This window comes from Hipposideros armiger, unplaced genomic scaffold (genome assembly GCF_001890085.2).
Source record: "Hipposideros armiger isolate ML-2016 unplaced genomic scaffold, ASM189008v1 scaffold_268, whole genome shotgun sequence".
NCBI classification, from domain to species: Eukaryota; Metazoa; Chordata; class Mammalia; order Chiroptera; family Hipposideridae; genus Hipposideros; species Hipposideros armiger.
Window position 1 is genome coordinate 2,308,049 of NW_017731618.1, and position 24,294 is coordinate 2,332,342.

Consider the following 24,294-nt stretch of genomic DNA (forward strand, 5'->3'; position numbering starts at 1 on the left):
ATTGTAACAGCTATATACAATGTCAGAGGGTAGTAGATTGGGGAAGGGGGGTTAGCACTTTGTGAGGGGGGTAAATGTCTAACTATTACATTGTTTTGGACACCTGAAGCTAATAAAAAATACACTTGAAAAAGAGTTTTACTTTTAATAATCAATGAAATACCAAAGGGAAAAAAAGGTGCTAATTTATTCTTACTGAACAGCAGCAACAACAACTGAGAATTAGAGACTTCCCATGTTGTGCAAGTGGAATGAAATAGTATCTGTTATTTAAGAGTTATGCATTTATACATACACTTAGATCAAATAACCAATCTTTGGGGAAGCTAGTGATCCTAGCAAAAGACTGTAACATAGAAAGAAAACTATATGCACAAACGTGTTTCTTAATGTATTATGAAAATGATACAAGAAACCAAAATCCATGTAAATGTCTAAGTAGTTAGGAAGAATTACATAAAATATGGCATGAGTATTTGATGGACTATTATATAACTATTCATAATTAATATAATATAATATTTGCATAAATTCAACCATAGTCATTTGACTTATTAGCCCAAATTATTTATCCCTTTTGTACATCTAATAATTGATTTACAAAAAGAAAAACAGCTTCAAGTAAATTAAGTCTTCTTTTTTTTTTTGAAAATTTTTATTGGGGAATTAGGGGACAGGGGACAGACAAGTTGCTATCCTTTTGTTCTTTAGTCTAGTTGTGGAGGACGTTGCTTCACTGGCCCAAGTTGGCACCATCATTGCGCTCTTCCCGGGCAAGGCAGATGGGTCACAGGCCTCTAGACGGCCGCTCACAGAGGCTGTTGGCTACACACAGTAGCCCATGCCAGCACCAGCAATGCATGGCAGTCCAGCTCTAGGTTGAGCTGTTGTTCAGTATCTTAGCTGTAGAGGGCAGTGTCACTGGTCCTCATATGTGGGATCCGAACTGGGGCCCTCTGGCGTCCCAAGCCAGCTCTTAACCATTGCGCCACTCGGCAGGCCCAAATGACATCTTCTTAAAAGACTAGACTATTTCATGTAATATCTGGTCCAAGAATAGTTAATAATTAGCACATGTTTATTAATTATTAATATTAGATAAATATTAATAAGATATTTATTAATTATTAATGAATGAAATTCTGTTGTTGGGTACCTCTGGAAATATGGAAAGCCAGGTAGGAAATAATTTAGGTAAGCTTTGTAACATGCTTAAAATTGTATTTACCATTTTGACAGTTGTCTGTTTCATTTATACAAGCCCTGGGACTAAATTATCTTCCTTTAAGTTAAATAAGTTAAACCCACAATGCTAATTTATTTTCCTTAAAAAGGTGAAATGCTCCTTCAACCAACTGATCAAAGTTCATATATTCTCAAGTTTTTCTTAAATAGACTACAGAAGCTCCTTAAAACTTTTATACTGGAAAGCTCTGGTTTTAAAAATATGTTTATAATAGAAAACAAATAAAAATTTGACGATTATTTGGCAGGTAAAACTAAGTGAGGCCTAAGAATAGGAAAGAAGGAAAATGGAGTGCACATAACTCCGAATTACAATTACATATTATTTGTTCTACTTCCCGTGTTTTGTAATGGTGAACTTATTTGCAAGACATGCATTTAAATTCACCTTTGTTAAAATCTCTATATTCTACACCCGTGTACAGGAAAATTTCTGCATCTTATCCACCATGTACTGATGCTATTTTGAGACTCATTATGATGGCACTATAAATGACTGTTTTAAATAAAGTTAATAAATCAAAAGATAGACACAAACTATTGCAGCATGACAGAGCAGATATAAGTTTTTAACAAGGGAGGGGAAGGACAGGTTGTCCTCTCATATCACAAATCACTGTATGTTTTTGGTTCTTTAGTAGAAAAACCAAGTATGTTTTAAAATGTTAAGTTCACTGAATAGTTTGAATAAAATTAAAACATGTAGATTATCATTATCATCATCATGATAATAAGTAGTTCACAGTAATGAACATACTTATACTTATTTCCAAAGCTTTTATGAGACTACACAATAGAGAGCACATACTTATGAGTCCTTATTATTTCTTTAATGGAGCAACTCTTATCAGGCTCAATGAAAAGTGCAAAAGATGACATTGTATAAATAGCAAAATAAATCAATTCTTTTTTTTTTGTCTCTCCTGTCTTCTATAACTTAGCAACAACAAATTAAATACTAAATCTTGATTCTCTGTAACATTATTATGAAATTTTCTATTTAACAAATGGTTTCCAGTCCCTAGCTGATGATCTAATTGTTCTGAGCATTTAGGAATCCAGGCAGCTTTATTAAATACCTGGTGTGTGTTGTGTGCTTTGAAGGTACAGAGATTAATGAGAGTCAGCCCCTGACTTCCAGGAGCTTGTAATCTGGTTGGGAAAGTAGGTTTAAAAATCATTCTTTGATAACCACTAAACTGTTGTCTGTGTCTATGAGTTTTTGTTTGTTTGTCTTGTTCCTTTGTTGCTTTCAATTTTATACCAGAGAGTAAGGGGGGGAAGATGGATGTTGGAAGAGGATAAAGGGGTCAAATATATGATGATGGAAGGAGAACTGACTGTGGATTGTGAACACACAGTGTGATATATTGATGATATATTATAGAAATATATAAATGTTTAGAAATGTTCACTTGAAACCGATGTAATTTTACTAACCATTGCCACCCCAATAAATTAAAAAAATCATTCTTTCAAACAAAGCTGATTGTTTAAAGCAGTCCAGGTAGAAATGTAATATATTTATATTTATGCATCATAAATATATTTAATTTTTATGCAATAATACTATTAATTTAGGCACTTTCAATCTGGATTCTTCTAATCCTTAAAATCTTACTAGGATCAGAGATCCCAAGTCAGACTAGTATTATGGATATTAACTATTTACCTATGTTTCCTAGAATCAACTTATCCCAAAGATAACATGGAGATCAATTTATGATAAGATTTTGGGCATTCGCAGAGAACTAAGACAATAGACTAAAGCCTGTTCGACATGAACAAACTCTAAACTTTATAAATTTCAATATATTTCCAATCTATTTTGAAATGAGCTATTGTAGTTTGATGTAGGGAGAACTGCACCAAATAGTATTATGAATAGGAATCATAAAGTGCAAAATATCCCCACATTCCTTTATTTTATTTTATTATTTTTTCCAACACAAATGAGTGAATATCTACTGTATTTCAGGCACTGTACCATGGATAAGGGCTATAATCATCAGCAAACACATATATTGCTCTGGCCTTCATGGTGGGCACCTATGAAAGAGCAGATGTTCAAAAACTGTTTAGCAATGAGTTGTGATAAACACACCAAAATCTTATACCACCAGCCCCTGCTGTCTTTTTTCCATAGTCTTTATCAACTTTTCATGTACTATAACATTTAATTATTATGTTTATTGCCGATTGTCTATCTCCCCTTGCTTCATATCAGCTCCACAAGGACAAGGATATCTGTCCATTTCATTCAATGGTGCCTCCCAAGTACATAGAATAGTGTCTGTCAGTAAATATTTGTAGAACAAATGGATAGGCTTGACTTTGCTTAATTATAATATTATACAGAATGAGAACTAGAAATTGAAATGTAGCAAATAGGCATTACTCTGAGAATAACAAAACATACTGAAAAGCAATAAACATAATCCCCAAATGAAGCTAGTTTAATATCAATGTGTGTAAAAGTTGCACTGACCTGGCTAAACAATATATATTTGTGGGTCATATGCTTACTTCCGAATTAGAAGAAACCAGATTAAAATTTCAATTTGAAAGCCATGAAATCACTAGAAATGTATCGAATATGTTTGGGGCTTAGAGACTTGGTTTGTGAAGTGAGGATAATAACAGATCTCTTAAGTGAAATAGAAAATAGGTATAAAAAGCACCTAATACGGTGTCTGACAAACAACACTATACTGTACATCTTAGAATCCTTTCCCTTTGCCCTGGCAATCTCAGTATGGCTTTGACTCAACTACAATAAATAAGTCTCAAATGGCTTTTAAAATAGGGAACTTCATCATTTCATATGGCAAGTACTCTAGGAATAAGGCGGTTATGTGGTTGGTTAATTTGGTGGCTTAATGAAATCTTAGTTCTCAGTCTTTTTTTGCCCTTTTTCTGCCCTACCATTTCCAATGTCCCACTGAAAAAGCAGCCCCCATACCAGGGGTCTCTTTTTACAGGAGAGGGAAGCTTTCCCAAAAGCTCCATAGCAGAATTCATTTCACAGCTCTTAGGCACCATCACAAAGCAATCTCTGGATATCTCCATGCTCCAATCAAGACCTGACAAGGAAAATGAACTCTCCTGGTTTGTTTATACCTAGATCAGCTCTGAGCCACCGATAGGATCATCTTGCCTGAGGGATGGATGCAAAAATCCCTGTTTTGTTAAGCAGGGAGAAAAATGTAAAGGGGTTGGGTTGGTAACCAATTGATTATACTGACAATGGGTTCTGTAAATATATATACATATATATATTTTTTCCAGTAGTTTTATGTTTAGCATAACTGTTCAAGCTGAAGATGCATCTCGGCTAATAGTGCTCAGATTTCCATGAGATATTCTAATATCAAGCTAAATGAGTGGACTGGACTAGACTTAATCATTTTTTTAAAAAAGAACCTTTATTACGTTAAATAACCTCTCTTTTGAAATAAAATTTTCTAGAGGAATCCACGTATCTAAGAAATAAAAGTAATCTGCCCTTGTTGAAATGAAACATCATATATTCTAGTGCCCCAGCTCACCATATGTCACCCCTAATCACCAATTCAGAACATTCACTGTGAAAATTGGTGTGTGGACTATAGAGTCCCTTCCAGCCCTTCAAACTTTGTCTTTGAAATTGTCAATATGTCATCTTACAGTAATTTGCTAGCACATCAGTCTGTGCCAAGTTGTCTTCACTGGGCTGCATATACGTATTTATGAGAGGACAAAGGGATGAAACAAAGATATCAGACAAATTACCATACAACGGAATTGAAATAGGCTTGCCACAAGGAAAATGCAAAAAATCAAAACCAAACCAAACCAAAGGAAAACAAAACCATTGTAAGTTTACACTGAAGCAACAGTGGAGGCAGGTGACAAAGTTACCAAGACTGCTCAGCAATTCACACACTCTGATGGCAGATATCAGAGTAGTGAAGTTGACAGTAGCTGCAGCTGCTCATCACAGGTGAGGGGAAGGTCCCCTAGAGATGCCTGAACCATTGAGGGTTTTAAGCCCTTTCTGTGTGAATTTTGGTTTTATCAATAAGTGGGTCATTTTTTTTAAAGAAAAAGCAACTGGTTTTAAGAAAAAACATAAGGACAATCTTTAATTAAATCATATTGAAAAAACATAAAAAAATGTATTACCTGTTCAAAATAAACTAGGAGAAAACCTACCTACAAAAAAAGAAAAATAATAAAAAAAATAAATAAAAAACCCTCAAAAGTCTAATTTGATGGCAGAAATAAAAAAGTGACCAGTACAAGGCATGAAGAAGAGTAAAACTCAGTAAATATAATATTAAGATTCTTTATTGAACACAAATTTCACAAACAATGGAACTTAAGTCAATTGTTCAGTGGCAGGGTGAAACTTACAGATGGAGTAATAGCAGTTGCTTACTTGAAGTATCATCTGGAGAAATCATGAAAGATGCTGGCCTGTTAAGGAGAATCTAAAGTTTCCCATAGATGGCTACCTCTTCGATTGTAATGTCATACAGCGATTTTTTTCTTACTTATTAATATATTTTAAACCCTTTTTCCTAAGCTGATATAGGCCAAAGCTTAGCATTCAGTTATAATGCATAAACATGTAAAGTCCACCCCTATAAACTCCTCATATGGAATGCTTCTCCTTAATTTTATTTTTAGGGAAAGATCCTTTTTTAAATCTGTAAAACCTGCAAACACTAACAGAATATTTTATCATGGGGGGAAAGTTCAGTGAATTTAATCAATATCTCAAACTCTGCTTTATTAATTATCTCTACCCTTCCTTCAACAACTCCAGCTCTTTTTAAAGGTTACAAAAAGTCACCAACATATATGTTTTATCATTAATAGTATAAATCATCCAGATGAATTTCTAGAAACACTTGGCTCAATGTGATTCTCCAGGCCTCCGCTATGCTATTCTTCTAGCAGTCATGAAGGCTGTCCACCTAAAACCACTCTGAAATTTCATGTTTTCAAAACAAGGACTAAAGAGTCATGCATGGAATATTTAAATATTAATTAAGAATCTTAGCTGACTGGGAAAAAGAGAACATGTTAGATCCTCAAATAAGCTTCATTTTTGGGTGACCCTAAAATTTCACCTTATGATTAAAGTGAAGTCACATCCAGTGACTGGAATCATCCCTAATTTGAGGCAGATCCCAAAACATTCAAAATAAATCATTATTCCTACACCTGTTCACTACTCAAATTCCCATTTCTATAGGTATGACAGTGAACTTGTGGTTTTTGGAAGTATCTGACAAAGATCAATTATTTGCCTATGGCTATCTTGGCTAAGATGCATTTTAAGGAAGATTCAGTACCACAGAGTGGGTCATGGTCATATCAAAAGAGAATAAAAGCAAATACTGATACTAAGTGAGGCAACATTAAAGGTACAAAGCTGTTGGAATTTTGACTTGCAAGGAAGATGTGAGTATATGTCTCAAGGAAGCACTGGGTACCTTGGGGTTGATGGTTTTGGGGAAGGAGGTTCCTAGAACAGAAATTGGGAAGAACATGAAAGACAAATAAGAGAAAAAATTTACAAAATTGCGTATGTCTAGCCCTGCTTAAAAGTACAATGACATGTTAGTACAAATAGAATCAGGCCAACAATTTCATGAAAGAACGTTATGCCTATTTCATTATCTAGAAAATGGGTTGTTAGCATATATTTAACTTTCTTCCTTGAGATTTATGAAGAAGTTGGAAGGATCAAGTGAGCCCATAATGTAAACATATTTCACAAGCGAGGTTGGGTTGGAGGTCCCAACGCGACCCTACATTTGCAGATTCACGAGAGGGACTCATGGAACTCAGCATATAGTTGTACATATGGCTAACATCGATGGTAGCAACCATAGCAAGGATATATAGTCAGATGATAAGGAAAAAAAAACACAGGCAGAATCTGGAAGAAACTGTGTGCAGGCTTATTATTCTCCCTCCCTCTTGTGAGAGGTTACACAGGCAGCATTCTTCCTCCAGCAATAAACATGCAGCAGCATGTGTGCAATGTTACTTCAAGGGAAGCCCATTAGAGACTTGATACTGCAAGTTTTTATTGGAGGCTAGTCATATAGCAGGTGCCCTCTGCCGAGGACTTACAGAAAAAAAGCAGGTGTGCAGCATAAACCACATTGTTTGCACAAACAATGTAGGGACAATACACCATCCTTATCAGTTGGGCAATGGTTGAAACACTCCAGGAATCCAAGTTCTCAAGGGCCAAACTACAAGCAGGACTTTCTATGAATAGCAATTTCAGGTCTGTTATACTAATACTTTTCTATGTAGTAGCGGTCGCAAAATAGCTAGCCATGTGTCATTATGTAACATAAATTAATGAAAATAGCAAATAACAATAAATATAATGATATAAGTTAATAAAGTATATAAAATATTATTGAGTTATATGAAAGTTTTAGTTTTAGAAAGGAGGAATGTATAAAATTATTGTTTTTCCATTGCCCTTCCCACTTCAATACTCAAAAATGAATAAAATCCATACTTGGTATTTTTGGTTATGTATACAATTAATATTGAGTCATGTATAAACAATATTTAATGTTATTAAACTCTTCTTAATGATTTAATGTTTATTTTTTGAAAATAGAAGTAAACAAATAGTTCCAGAGACACACCAATGAGTCTGTGATTTGGAGATAACTGAATTCGAGGTTATATTTCCTGTTTTAAGGTACCATATAAACTGAATCACCTTCAGAGATGCTGGATAGAACTGAAACCAGTGAACTTTGATTTTTCACCCAAGAAAAAGCTATTTTCTAAGCATTCTACTGTGAAATTCGCTTATGGCAAGGACCAAAAAAAAGGAAGAGTGATTTACCAACTGAATAAGCCAAGGCAATTTTACTTGTGTACATTCTTAATGCTCAATAACAACTATGGACCACCTCTTTGTATTTGAGTAATAGATGGCATTTTATATAATGCGTCCCCACAATCAAAGGCAAGATATGGAAAGATTAAAAAAAAAAGAAATTCCAATTGTTACTTTTCACTCTCATATGCTATTTCTGTGTCTTGAGCTGTAGTTCACTTTTTAAAAAGTGGTTTTCTGTGAAGAATAGACATGCAAGGTATAATAAAAATAGAACTCAACCTTTAGGGAATACATAGCAGTTATGTGACTAGTGAAAAAAAAACTGTGTGTATTGTAAACATTAGGGTAGAAGAGACCGAAAATATATTAGGCCCCAAAACAATTCTTGACTAGAATTTTCCGGATGTTTATATTTTCCATAGTATAGCGCATCCATCCCACAAAATGAAAATCATGAGTCATCATTCATCATTATTGTCATTATAACAATAAAAATAATAACAGCATGTCTTCGACTTTATTCTGCAACAAAATTATTAGCATGAAGTTGCTATAAACTAAACCTCTCTTTTAAATATGTCAATACATTTCCTTGCATTGGTACAAAAAGATAAAATGCTGAAAACACAGTGTAAATTAAAAACCCATCTCGATCTAAGTGTTACTGAACACTATGTAGCTATATAGAGTCATGATCCCAAAAAGGAGGGAGGGGGCTGTGTGCACTCCTGAGTGTGCCCAGGGATCCATTGGGTTAAAGAAATACAGTGTCAGACGTTCTACTGCTATTCATGCTTTTAGCTTAAAAATAAATAGAAATAAAAGTAAGCTTTGTTTATGTATAACAAATGTGTGGACTGATGCTGTGGTCCCTTTGTGCTGGATGCGACAAATTCCTATCTCTACACATTGTTGTGGAATCCCAAAGGATAGGTAGATGACGGCAATGAAGCTCTGCCTCCAGCCTCATTTGACATGTTTGCTTTTAATATACGTCAACTTGCTGCAGTTCACATGCAGAGACCGGCTTACGGAAGGTTATAAATTACATTATTCAGCTTTAATTAAACTAACCCTCAGAAAAAGTACAACGGCTTTAAAAAGTTTCTTCAGAACTATTGAGGGAAACATGAACAACGCAAGCACAGGAAAATAGCAAGAATGGCTGAGCCAGTATTTCTCTTAGTACAAGTTCTTCACTACATTATGCAGTAGAAACCAAGATGATCTAATCAAATCTGACAAGAAGTGGGCAAAAAGTACAATGATATGAAGTAAACTATGAAATATGGATTTCTGTCCACTATCATTAATGACAAAACTTGTCTCAGCAAGTTTTGGTGTTTAAAATTGTAGCTAATAATAGAAGTGCACTTTTATGTAATTTACAAATAAATACATTATTATTATTTTTTTAAATGAGTCTAATTTAAAGTTCAGAGAGCCTTATTCAAGTGAGCAACTGGTCAACTGCTTTAGAAAACTAAAACATTTTAACAATGTTAAGTAATAAAATTTATTTTTTCTATATTCCTTAATATCATACACCAATAATTACTTAGATTGGTTAATTCCACTATAATGAAGAAGGTAAATCAAATACACAGGGGCAAATTCTATACAAATTTTAGCATTGAGAATCTGAAATAATATAACATATTCATTTACTTTATGTGAAAAGTTTCAAATAATTCCCTAATAAAAAATAAATAAAATGGAAGAAGATATTTGCAAACAACACCTCCAGTGAGGGGCTAATATCCAAAATATATAAAGAGCTCATACAACTCAACAACAAAAAAACAAACAATTCAATTAAAATATAGGCAGAGGACCTAATATGACACGTTTCTCAAGAAAACACACAAATGGTCAACAGATATATGCAAAGATGCAACTTTGCAGATATATGCAACTTCACTAGCTATTAGAGAAGTGCAAATTAAAACCACAATGAGATACCCCCTCATACCTGTTAAAATGAATGGCTATTATCAGAAAGTAATAACAAGTGCCTTTGTGCAGAAAAAAGGAACCCTCATACGCTGCTTTAGGCAATGTAAACTGGTACAGCCACTATGGAAAACAGTATGAAGGTTCCTCAAAAAATTAAGAATAGAGTTATCATATGACCCAGCAATCCCTCTTCTGGGAATCTACCCAACAAATATGAAAATGTTTATCCATAACGATATATGTATCCCTATGTTCATTGCAGCAATATTCACTGTGTCCGAGATATGAAAACACCCAAAGTATCCTCTGATAGATGATTGGATAAAGAATATGTGGTACATATATATAAAGGAATATTATTCACCCATAAGAAAAGATGAAATACTGCTATTTGCGAGAACATGGATGGATCTTGAGATGATCATGGTAGCGGTGAGCAAAAGAAGTCAGAAAAAGTCAAGAACCATATATGAATGTCACTCTTATGTGGGATATAAAACTGAAAGCAACAAAGGAACAAGACAAACAAGCAAAAACTCATACACACAGATAACAGCTTAGTGGTTATCAGAGGGTAAGGTGAGATGAGGGGGAGGTACAAGGGGATAATGGGGGACAAATATATCATGACAGAAGGAGGTTTGACTTTGGGTAGGTAAACACACAATCCAACATATGAGGTCTGAAAATTAAGTTTGCAAACTCATCCTAGAAAAAGTGCTACATACCTCATTGCTGAATATCACTCACTACAGTCATTTTTGACACTATGCACTGATGTCAGTGCCTAGTCCACCCTTCAAAGCAATTTTGGAACTCTTTTTCTGGAATGGCCATCAGAGCTCTCGTTGTATTACCCTTGATGTATGGAATGTCATCAAAATGTCTTCCTTTCAATATTTCCTTTATCTTTGGGTATAGAAAGAAGTCATTAGGGGCCAGATCAGGTGAGTACAGAGGGTGTTCCAATATGGTTACTTGTTTATTGGCTAAAAAATCCTCTCACAGACAGTATCGTTTGAGCTGGTGCATTGTTGTGATGTAAGAGCCACAATTGTTGGCAAACGTTCAAGTTATTTTTGTCAAAATTTTTCACACAGCCTTTTCAGCACTTTCAAATACTAAACTTGGTTAACTGTTTGTCCAGTTGGTACAAATTCATAATGAATAATCCTCCTGATATCAAAAAAGGTTAGCAATATTTTTGTGACTTGTGATTTGGACTAACAGAACTTTTTTGGTTGTGGAGAATTGGCTGACTTCCATTGTGCACTTTGATGCTTTGTTTCAAGGTTATATTGGTAAACTCATGTTTCATCACCGGTGATAACATGGCCCAAAACATCACCTTGCCTCTCCAAAAGGTCTTGGCAAACTTCGACTCTCCTTTGCTTTTGTTCATCAGTGAGCTCCTTTGGGAACAGTTTTGCATACACCTTTCTCATGCCAAGATTTTCAATTAAGATTTTCCTAACTGTTTCTCTATTGATGTTTACTTGGTCTGCTATGCTTCTCAGTCAGCAGATGATTTTGATGCACAATTTGACTAATTTTTGCAATGGTTTCGTCAGTTGTGCTTATTATTGGCTGCCTTGACCTCTCTTCATCAGTGATGCATTCTCTCCCCTCAGAAAAACATTTAATCCATTTGTACACTGCTGTTTTCTTCGTGGCGTCATCCCCCTAAACTTGTACTAACATGTCTCTCATTTCACTTCCACTCTTGCCAAGTTTAACAAGAAATTTAATGTTTATCATTGCTCTAATACAAGCTCAGACATTCTTGCGACGGCACACAAAAACACGCAACAACTATAATGAACACCACTCAGCAAGACACTGCCACACGTCAACACAAACACATCTGTGAGACACAGATATACCAAGGTTAGGAAACCTTACTGAGCCATTTGTACAGTGCTGCCAGTGTCAGCGTATGGTGGCAAGTTCACAAACTTAATTGTCAGGCGTCGTATAGATGTATTATAGAATTATACATTCGAAACTTATATAAATTTTTAACCAATGCCACTCCAATAAATAAATACATAAATAAATAAATAAATAAATAAATAAATAAATAAATAAAATTCTAAACAGTCAAATGAAATAAGTTGCTACTATCTTTAGACATATGCCACTTACACTAGTTTGCAATGCATCAGACTTCTGTTAAGAGAAGGGGGGACTTCTCTGAGTGATTTTCATGGCTATTGGGCTATTTCAACATTAAAGGTTATTATAATCAAAATTTACTTAGACAACTATAGCAATGCTAACCATTGCCCATCAAGTGATGGTTCTAATCATGGTTTTAAAAAAATTTTGCCTGGCAATCAACAGCATTGGTTACCTGTGATAAAATGCTTTGAAGAAAGCAAAATTGGTGGCAAATATACTATTATTAGTTAACAAGGGCTGCATCCTTTGAAATATTAATGTTAGGCTGAGAAAATAAAATCTGGCATTGAAGCAAAGTATATCACAATGGTTATATAGTTATATATTTTGAAAATGTGTCCTTTATTTTCATTTATCCTCTAATATATTTATACATTATTACATTATTAATTCATTTATTCAATGTATTTTATTAGAGAATTATGAAAATATTTAATGTTATGTGGTCACAAAAAGGTTTTCCCCAAATGAAATTATTTCCATCTACTTCTCAAATTAATAATACATTCACATGTGCTTTTTTAAAGCAGAATTACCAATTGTGTTTGGCTTGATTAGAATTAAAATTTGTTATCACATGCTATGTGTTCATAGTTGAACAGTGGGAACTTGTAGCTTAATGAATGTGTACAAATACAAAAAAAGTAGTCATGGCTAACTTAGCAGTTAAAACTACATGTGGTCATTTTTATCTGACAATTTTGTTTTAGTGATTATTTTAAATATGTCCATGAATTATCATCCTCAAGGAAACATGTTTTATTTACATTCCTGCCCAAAATTCCTGCACCTATCTGTCTTAACTTAAAAGGGATGGTAGGAACGGAAATTTATCAATTCCTAAATTAGGTTCATGCTTGTACATTATTCTTAAAGCAAATCACCTAAACCAGGTGTCTTAAATTCTTTCAAATATCATCGCTTGCTGGACAAGTAACAGTATTTTAATTTTTGACACATTGTACACATCACAAAAGAGAACAAAATTGTCAAGATTTTCTTATAGTGACTTCTGGTAGGAAATAATCATGTTTATATTATCAAACATTATTCCATATTAATATGATGAGTTAGATGTCCCAGATGAATGTTTTCAATTTTTCTGATATCAATATGTAAACACATGATAATTCACTCAAACTTTGAGATAAATGTAATCTTCAAAATATTTTATGGGAAAAAATAAGGATCCTTTCAGTAAATAAATTGTATCTGTTTGTGATTATGGGTAGTGTCCTTTAGAAGGGCTTTTACAATTAAAAAGATTTATATGGGGCCGGCTGAGTGGCTCAGTTGGTTAAGAGCTCGCTCAAGGGTTTGAGCTCTGAGCAACAGCGGTTCCAGTCCAGCCCGAGCTGAGTTGCCACTGAGCTGCCAACAGGTGGCAGGATGGCTCAGCTTAAAAAAAAAAATTATACGGATGTGATTTTGCAAAGATTATGGGTATAAATCAGAATATCTCCTCTGTCTTTTTCAATGCCACATTATGATATTTAAATTCAAAGGGGCCAAAATTAAATCTTGCTTAATCATGGATGGTTTAAATTAGAAATATATTTTCCCCCATAGTAGGTTTATTCATATCCAAGATTAAATTTTACACCTTCCCCCCAAAAAAAGAAATTTGGAGTCATTCAAAAAGAAGGGGTCACATCTGTCTTTTTTCATTGTTACATTCCTAATGACTCTAATGGTGCTTGGCTGGTAGTTGGCACTCAATAAAAATTTGTGGACTAAAGAAGCACATTATTATTATAAACAAATCCAACAGTTACATGATCTTGGACAACTCATTATTTTTTCTGGTCCACCTATCCTTAAAATAGTAAAACAGCTGAAAGCTTTTTTAAACATTTTATGATTACAACAAAGATTCTTATGTATATATATGAAAGTGTTATGTAAAATTTAAAGATCATGTAGTAAGTAATATTACTCTTATCTGTGATGTCATTTTGAATATTTTTAATGATACGCCTTTGTTTTGATATTTTCTATCTGACTTTCACTATCTTTCTTCCCCTAGAATATTTAGATGTTTTCCAAAAACATTAAATCTAAATAAATAGATTAGTTGTAGAGCTTTCCTTAGCTGTACTTACTTACTTACACACACACACACACACACACACACACACACACACACACACACACACACCCAGCATCAAAGCAAGATAGTTTTTTATAATGGCTCTAGAGGTAATCATATACCACCATTTGAGAAAGATTAGTATTTTTAAAGTAAAAAATTAAAAAAATATATTGCCTCATAAAACTTTGAAGAAAAAATGTTAATAGATGGCAATGCTTGGATGGCAGAAACAGAAATTAAAGAAAAACAAGTTCTAGACATCTCTAAGCTAGTTTGATGTTTGTTATTTAGTTTTGTCTTAAATAATAAATAAATTAACAAACATTGACTGGAAAAGCTATATATATATATATATATATATATATATATATATATATATATATATATATATATTTATAGTGAGCTGCCAAAAAATGTATACACATGACTTGTATTCACCTTTTGTTATCAGTATATATTGAGTATTACAATTTTAATACAGTTTATTTTGCTTCTTAAAATGCGTATACATTTTTTTGGCACCCTCTGTATATATTTCAGCTCTCTGTGAATGGGCACCTCAATTTGACGTTTGCACATCCAACTTTTGTAAAGGATTTAGAAATACTTTTCTGAACAAAAATGGGGGTCCCCTACATTTTATGATGGACCAATAGTTTAAAAAGCTGAATATTGTACAAAACATACCGATCTATTGCAAACGTGTTCTGCCTTACCTGTCTTTTGTCAGACATAAGCCTCTCCTCTTCCAAGGTAATATATAATAGCTATGCAACTTTGTTATACCCTTTGTTCTCTGGCTAGCCAAAGGCATGAATGCCACTTAGGATTTGAGAGCATGCAAATCATTTCTTAATCTTTATGTATCCCCTGGATTGTCAATTAGCCTAAGAAATGAAAAGGGAGGATAAGTATTATTCCTCAAATCAGCAGAGCCAATGAATGCTTTTTCATTTACAACATTGTTTAGTTTTTGTGTTTTTTTGTTTTTTCATTTACAGTGAATATCATTCACATTGTCCACTATAAAAATAATTTACCCGTTGGGTATTTTGTTCTAATTATTCTAGTTTTAGCCATATCTCACACTGTAACAGCTGAGATTAATGCAGCTTTTCAACCATTTTTAAGCAAGAATATTGGCATGCTTTAGCAGCTGCCCAGCTTCTTAAAAACTCACTAATCCTTTAATCTCCAGATATTTTTTTTCATAAAAGATTCACAAGCAAAACAAATGCAATATGGATAAAAAAATTTAATCAGAATGCTTAAAATGCAATTACATTCATCAGGGCGTTCTGTTAGGCTGGGTATTAAATCTGGGCTTTATTCAATATTCTCCTTTTATTATAAAGCAATATTTTTCCACTCTGTAAACCATCTGATCCCTAGGCTAATGTCCTCTCCGCTAAGTATTAAAAAGCAAGAACACTATGAAAAATGAGCTGGAAAAATATTACACTTATTTCAATGAAAAAAGTTCAAACCAGACTCTTCCTGAATCTAGTTGTATAAATGAGCAGATAATTTGATCACCTGGAATTCTAAAGTTACACTTTCGAACAGTAGCTACAGCATCCGTTACCCTCCTTTAAATGTCAGATTTATATCCTCCTACACACCTCCTCAATTGAGTTAAAAATGTTGGCAATTTGAATTTGAAAATAATAGTCTATTGTTCCAAACTCAGTGTTTGCAAAGTTTAAAGGAGATGGCTGGTGTCTTTGCGCAAGCAGAGTATTCCCACAAGTTAAAAAAAAANCGCAAGCAGAGTATTCCCACAAGTAAAAAAAAAAATATATATATATATATATATATATATATACATATATATATAATATATATATATATATATATTTATTTGTTTATTTATTTATAGATAGATAGATAGATATATCTGTATATCTATCTATATATTTACATATATATAGATAGATATATCTGTATATCTATCTATCTATATATTTATATATTGATCTATATATTTATATATATTTATATATAGATAGATAGATAGATAGATATCTTGGTTATATTTATTTCTCCAATTCTGTATTTCACATTTAATAGCATTCAACTGTAACAATAGCTTTGAAATAAAAAGCTGCCCAGAACGGCATGATTTGAAACAGCTGGATGCTTCTTTTAAGTCTATACCCAGCAAGAACCTGGTGTTTGGAGTTTTGTAAGACATATGGAAGTTAAGTGAAGCAATGAGAGAGTTCAGGGGCATCTCCTGATAAATGCCATCCTTGGAGTAAGGGAAACTTACTCAAAGGTGTAGATGCACTAACACCTTAGCTTTGCTTAATATTTAATGGATTGTTTGTAAAATCTGTTAATCTCCCAATTATGTTTTAAGCCAATATACCTTATTTTTCCTCCCCAAATGAGCTTCTGCAAGTGAAAAAAAAATAACTTCTTCAATTGCAATTTTTCCTCATTAGGTGAAAACAGAAACGACTGATGTATTATCATAATCCTTTAATCAGTAATCAAGTGATTGTTGTAATAACGTTGAAATCTGTTATATATAATTAATTCAGTTGCCACTTATTGTGCTCCCAGCTGAGCCCACATGGAGACACTGCATGGACCCGTAAAGGGATTCAAAGTTTCAAGTGGCTCAATGCACAACTGCAGGCAAAGCTCTAAAAGCTAGGGAACTGCCACAGGCAAAGATAGTGCACTAAGATTGCTGCTATTACTGAATAGTGATAGCTCTCAATTTTTGAGACCATCCTATGTGCCAGATTCAGTATGTATGCTCTTCCTAAACCCTCATAATAGCACTATGATGTTGTTCAATGTGTATCATAAACTTTCTCACCTGATCCCCTTTGTCTAACTTTGATACATGTGGTTATTATAATAATCATGTTGCAGGTGTGAAAACAAGGAACTAGAGAGGTTTTATACCTGCATCCAGGTCACGTGGCAAATAAGAGAGAGTTGGGCTTCAAACCTACGCTGTATGACTCCAGAGTCCCTGGTCTCATTTTCCAGACTAATGCTACCTTCTAATGTCAGCCTGTACCCGGGACTTAATTCTCTATCTGAACCTATTTGTCACAAGGTACTTTGAAAGATAGAGATTGGAAATGTTTTCTCCCTGGTACGAAGCTCAACAAGTAAAACATCTAGAAACCCTGAACCTGGCTAAGGTGGATACATTTCCGTGTGTCGAGAGTGTATCCCTTTGTGTTACCTTCATGATAGGCTGTGGCCTGGCCTGGTGTAGCCAGGAGAACACAAGAAGAAATAGGATAAAATTGTCTGGAAGTAGTATGGAACGACAAGAATTCTCCCTTACATGGAGATTGAAATTGAAAGTTGAATCACGGCATCACAGCCTGGAACGTAGCCCAAGGGCATAAAATGTCACAAGCCCAGGGCTTTCCTACCTAGTGGCTTTCTCGAGTCTCTGCAAACTACACTGACCACCTGGCTTAGTGGGGAAGGAAGCATTTAGGATCCAGTGCCTATTAGTTTGCATCCTTGCATATTATTGCTCTGCTTCTATCGATAGGTTGGTTCAGAGGTGAACTGAAGGGAGAACAATCATGAACCTGGTCAAAGTTGTTATTCTTGCGATACTGTGAAAATGCTTTGGTCTTTGTGCTCATCTTGGCACATAAAAGTATGCAAGGAAGAATCCAATGGGCTAGAGGTTAGACACCTGGAAATTACCAAACAGAATAGAGTGAATTCTCTAACCTCTTTCTGGAGATTCCAAACATGAGGGGTAGTCAAGAGTACTACATGAGTAACAATTAGAAATGTACCAAAATACATCACTCATTTATCAGCTGGCACCCTACAAGTAGACTCTCAGCTGAACTTGACCTTTGTCGACCTTTAGTCTTTATAGCACCTAAAATTACCTCTAAAGAAGTGGTTAGTATGATGCTGAGCAAACCACATATAAAATGATTTTTCTCCACAGGTAACAGTTTGAATTTTCCACGTAACCTAATGATTCTCACATTTATTTATTTCTAAATATTCCTGATTATCTTTAAATTATGTAAAACTGTGATTGGTGGTATGTAAACAATAAGTCCAGTTTTCTTTTTCTCTGAAGGATTATGGAAAGCATATAGTTTCCCCATAAATATCAGCATGGAAAAATTTTGTCGCTAGTTATTTCTGCTTTAAAAATAGCATGTACATATTATTTATTACCCAATCTGGGGCAATTTTGATAGTGAAAGTATACATTAATAACTCACATTGGAAAACCAGATGAGAGTATTCTGAGCAAAGTGGAACATGCGGTCACCATATTTAAAAAGTACTACAGAGGAATTTGCACTATAGTTCAAAGTATGTGTATATTTCAAAGCTTGACATATGATCTCTACTTCTTCATTACAATGAATTAAAGTAATATCAATGAAACAATGCAACTATTTAATTATTAAAGTAATAACACAGAATAATTATGTATTTTTATCCTCAGCAAGATTCCTTTAAAATAGACATATAGTGCAAGCTCTTATATTGTCTAAATGCTGCTTTATAGATATATTTAAAGTTACTTACTATTGTGTATAGCAACCAAATCATTATTTTTATGTCCTCTTTAAAAAAAGATTTTATTTTACATTTTATTCTTAATATGCAAAGCTACTGAGATCTTATTTATAAAGACAAAAGCATAGATAGTCTCCAAATGACATTTTTATTAAAGTCATCATTCTACACTGGTGTCCAAAGAATATAATCCAAAACAAACTATCTTATGGCACAGCGAAGTAACAATATAAAGAAGGTAGAGAATGACAAGCGCATTCTACTCATAAATAGCATGTGCTAGTTTTAATTATGATGCAGGGGAAGGTCATAAAAATATTCTAAGAAAAATTTCCTCATGGATCTCATCTTATTCATTAACCTCTTGCTATCTATATAAATATCTAGATTTGACCCGATTGTCTCAAAGGCTTGTCTGCAATCATGACATTCGTGCTACTAACATCTCTGTCTTTCGTCTAAGCTTTAAGCTTCCATCATAGTTCTAGAATTAAGTATTTGTTTACTGATAGTCACCAGTTTTTAATCACCCTTGCTTCCCATTTAAGCTACAGCGGTAAGCAGCAACTTGTTGCATTAGCAATTATCCTCTGGGAATTTGAAAAAGCTGTGTTAAATCTAAAATTTTGTTACATGTTGATGCTGGGTTTTGAGTTCTTCTACTGCAAATTCATGTTTACATATTCTCTGTCTAATCAGTAATCAAAATATTTATTTAACCTGACATATGTATTTATTTATTTGAAAAAGGTGAGAAATTCCACCAAGGATTATAGAGAACACTATCCAGAATAAAATTTATTCTTACTCTCGATAAACATATAATCAAGCAGAGAAGAAAGATCATTAGATATAACCTCAGATATTAAGTAGCATATGAAAGAAGAGGAACAGCTTTCTACAGGCATGGCGAAATCCGAAAGGGTTTCTGGTTGGGTAACTAGAGACAATGAGTTGACCATTGGCAGAGATGGTGGAAGAGGGCACTTCAGATTATATAGATATCATGGCAAAAAGTAGAAGAAATAAGATGTTGGAAGAATGGCATTAATTAACCTTTGTATTAATTCATATTAATTAATGGGCCACTTCATTGGTCATTAATTAAAAGTTCAATATTCTCCACAGAAAGGCAGGAGAGCACTATCTAAAATTAGTTTTTCTTTGAACTGCAAGATCCAAAACTAAGTAATAAGTGCAATTATCTTAAGATTCTGAAGAGTTTAGGTTCTGATGTGTTCCCAATTACATGTATTCGTTTTAAGGCAGGGCATTCAGACCTTGCCATCTGCCTCAAAGGTTGTTTTGACCTTGCTCTGCCTAATAGTCAATACAATTACAGAACAGCAGCTGATCTTAAATTGTTTCAGAGCCTCATATTCAAAATAAATTATTACTTCTAGAGATAATCGGCCGGCAGTAAAACTAATAAGAGATAAAATGGCATACAACATTTTTGTTTTGAATAATAATTGACAGAGGATGAGCAAAATTTGACCTGAGAAAATGGGACTCACTAAGAAATAAAAGCTGTAAAAGAAAATTCACAAATGAGAAAATGCATCAGATAACATGAACTAATGAAGCAAATCATTATTTTAAGATCCACAAAATAATTTATCCAATAAAAATAAATTTGGTAGATAAAAGGAAAAATGGAAAAAATATATGTCAAAAAATGTTCAGAAATTAAATTGCCTTAATACAGTTCAATACAGAAAATAATTTTAAAATTGGCGCTAGGTCAAAATAGTCAAAGCAAAGCATCTACTGGGTCAAAATAATGTGGTCCAGTGATTTGGAATCCATTATAATTTTCTCCTTAGCTAAACTGGAAGACCTTGCTTTTTCATGTTTATATCAAAATGATTTACCACAGCTCTAGAATATAAATAACAAATGCATGTGAGTTGAATTACACAGTTACTCTAAACCTGAACCATATATATGGTCATAAAATGATCATGTTTATCTGAGTCACATGGTCTATCCTGGGATTAAAGAGGGCATAAAATGGTCCTTGATTTCAAGATGTTTCCATCTTATTGTAAAGAGAGATAGGTAAAAAAGCAAATAAAAGATACATGAACTAAGTTTAGAGCAATTTCAAGACTAATTTCTTAAGGATATTTTCTCAAGATGTTTTTTAAATCAAAAGCAAAAAAATATATATGACCAGAGGCTAAGAATTCTATATTTTACTTTTATGAACCATTCTGAATAATATCTACCTTGCTATGACTTTGTATTAAGCCCAAAAAAGGTCTGTGTTGATATTCTCTACTATAAGGACATTTTGTGAAATGGTCAACAAAACAATTAAAAATGTTAATAAGCTTTAACACACACTATATCATTGCTCTCATTATCTGCAATTTCCATTCAGTCTTCACTGCTTCCACTCTAGTATAGGGCCTCAGCATTCCAAGTCAGTCTCTTTTGGGTCTCAAATGCTTCTTATTGCAAGTTAATCCACCCATTACTACCAGATTAATCATTTAAAACCATTATTTTCCATACATCACTTCATGCTCAAGTCATGAAAAAAAAATCGCTGGATTCAGTAAAAGAACAGTAAATGAGGAATACATTTAAAGTTTTTCTTAAGGACTCAGAGACAGTATCATATGCTTGAACATAGAGAACATGATAAATATTACCCTGAATCTAGACTGGCACGGGCTTTAAACTAGAGAACACTTTCCTACATAGAATCTTTGACATCGTACTTGATGAGGTGAATTCATTAACAATGGTCTTGGTCTACTGAAGTGCATGGCACAAAACCCAACACTTTTTGTTATTGCCATCACAAATTGCTCTATGTACACTCCAATGGGCACAGCTTTTATTTATTTATTTATTTATTTATTTATTTATTTATTTATTTATTTATTTATTTATTTATTATCTGATAGCCTAAATTTATTTAGTTTTTCAAAATAAATGAAAAATAAGATGTGTTACTCTTTTTTCTTTGGGATCCTACAATTTGCTGCAAGACACTATGCTTTCCTTAGTTCAATGCTATCTAAGAAAAAAGTGAGTGGCATGATCCCTTCTCTGGTCCTATTACTGGTGGCTGGAATTTAGAGCTCTTTCATAAAACATAGATAGAAAAATGATAGATAGATGATAGATAGATGGTGATAGATAGATAGATAGATGATAGATAGATAGATAGATAGATAATAAAGGCCCCACCCCCACTAGCATGCCATCTTAACTTCTTAAATTCTTAATGTATCTGCTGTTGTCGGAATCGCCTTGTCACCACAGTTTACCATTGGGTTTAATCCAGTCTGTTTGTGCTTTCCTTCTTCTGTCATCATTTTTCTACTGGGGAGAGATAGGGCTTATTTGTGAGAGCGACATAAAGGATGGTATTAAATTGACCAGCTTCTGAGAATCCAGAACTTGCTAATGTGGTTTAAGGCTAAAAATGCAAACTGGATCCTCACATACTTTGTGTGAAAAAGACTGTATCATCCACAAATTTTGCTCTTTTTTTTTCCTTCTGTTACCTGCACTCCATCAATTAGGTGACAGGTTCTGAGTGAGCAGTTTACATTGCCTTCCTTTTAATTGGGAGTCTATTCTTTATCTATGTTAAGTCAAGGCCTTTATTCTAAGGCGATTACTTTAGTCATATGATTTTAGAAAAACCCGTAGGTCTACTTGCATGATTGACATTAAAAATGACAATGCCCATGACTTCATAATCTACTGGTAACCTCTGGCAGATTCAGACTGCTACTTTATTAGGCAAACTCATTAGTTCCTGATGGCTTAGGTGTGAAGGTTATTAGCTTCTTTTTTATCAAAAAGAGATGCAGACTCCTCAGTTGCATGGAGGCAACAGCCTGAACAACCTTTATGCAAAATTAGTTATTGCATACAAGCAATGACAAGTATTACCAAATTATTTTTCTTACCTCATCCTTAAGCACAAACATCAAAAACTCCCATAAATATGTGGGTATTTTTGTTTCTATTTAGGACTTTATACCGTTCCTGTTGAATGACAGACAATGATCTTTAGTCGTAATTTACTTCAATTTGTCAACATACAATTTGTCAACATAAAGGAGGATAAGGACTCAATAATAAATAACCCATTAGTTATAATAACTCAAAAAGGAGTCATTCCAAGCTTCCTCTATAAGTTTGGTTTTTGGTGTTGGAGGCAGGAGCAGGGAACTGATTCCTTTTTTAACAGATATTTTCTTATATTTTTAAATTAAATGTATTGGGGTAACACTGGTTAATAAAATTATATAGGTTTCAATTGGACAATTCTACAATATATCACCTGTATATTGCATCATGTGTTCACCACCCAATTTCTCCTTCCATCACCATGTATTTGACCCCCTTTACCTTTTTCTACCATGCCTGCTCTCCCCTTAACAACATACCATTCAGAACTTATACCTCTGGGGAGAAAGGTAGACGGTCTCCACCGAAGGACAATGTTATGATATCTTGGATTTTCTCATTTGTAGCTTGATAATATAAATCTCTAACAACAACAACAAAAATTATCCTTAGACCTAGATTTTACAAAACTACAAATCTATTCTCAGTGAGAAAAGTGCATTTTTCCCATAATATTGAGATGTAATATAACTATTGGGTTATCGGAAAAGTCACGATGCATTTTTACAATGAAAAACAGAAAAAAATACGTCATGATTTTTCTGACAACCCACTATTATTAATAGAGCTGTTTCTATTTTCATTAGCACATGAAGCTATAATCTCAACAACAGTATGGAAAACAAAGTGGAGGAAGAAAAAATATAAGAGCACTGTTTGGTGTTGCACTATCAAAAAATGTAGTTCTGAGAATAGTCAGAACTGTTTAATGAAGATATTTTATGTAATATAACCTTATGTTATAACATTACAGCATGCAGAGGGTTAAAATACCTACATTGAAAATATACTAGTATATGACAGCCAGGCATCAATACTAGGAAAGGCCTATATTATCTACTGAGTTTATGCTCTTTTCACCTTGTGGTGTGCATGTGCATGTTTAAAAAATTCTTTCTCTAATAATACTCACCAGTGAACATTTTAACATTATTTTTTGTCAAAATAAAAAGTTGGCAACCATATTCCAGTCCCTCCAATTAAAAGAAAAAAAAAATTGCTAGCCCATAAAACCCCAAAGTCTAGAAAGTGTTGCTATTACATAAAGAACCCTTTTAATCTGTGTATATATCCTGAGTTTCTGCTCTTAAAAAAATCCTCTCCTCTGAAACATCCACAGAGCAGACAAAGTGAGCAGCTGAACTGCATTTTTTTTAAAGAATTTTTTTATTGGGGAATTGGGGGGATGGGAACAGTGCTGGGGAATTGGGGAAAGGGGAACAGACAAGTTGCTGTCGTTTTGTTCTTCAATCTAGTT

At 33.7% G+C, this 24,294-nt stretch overlaps 1 protein-coding gene across 1 annotated transcript in view; it reads right to left on the bottom strand.

Moving 5' to 3' along the window:
- Nucleotides 1-24,294, bottom strand: part of ERBB4 (erb-b2 receptor tyrosine kinase 4) — a 462,722-nt gene that overhangs the window by 431,643 nt on the left and 6,785 nt on the right. The window contains exons 2-3 of the mRNA XM_019656860.1: nt 23,313-23,400; nt 22,163-22,214 (exon numbers count right to left, since the gene is read on the bottom strand). Of these exons, the coding sequence (XP_019512405.1) occupies nt 22,163-22,214; nt 23,313-23,400 (140 nt within the window). The remainder of the gene's footprint in view (nt 1-22,162; nt 22,215-23,312; nt 23,401-24,294) is intronic.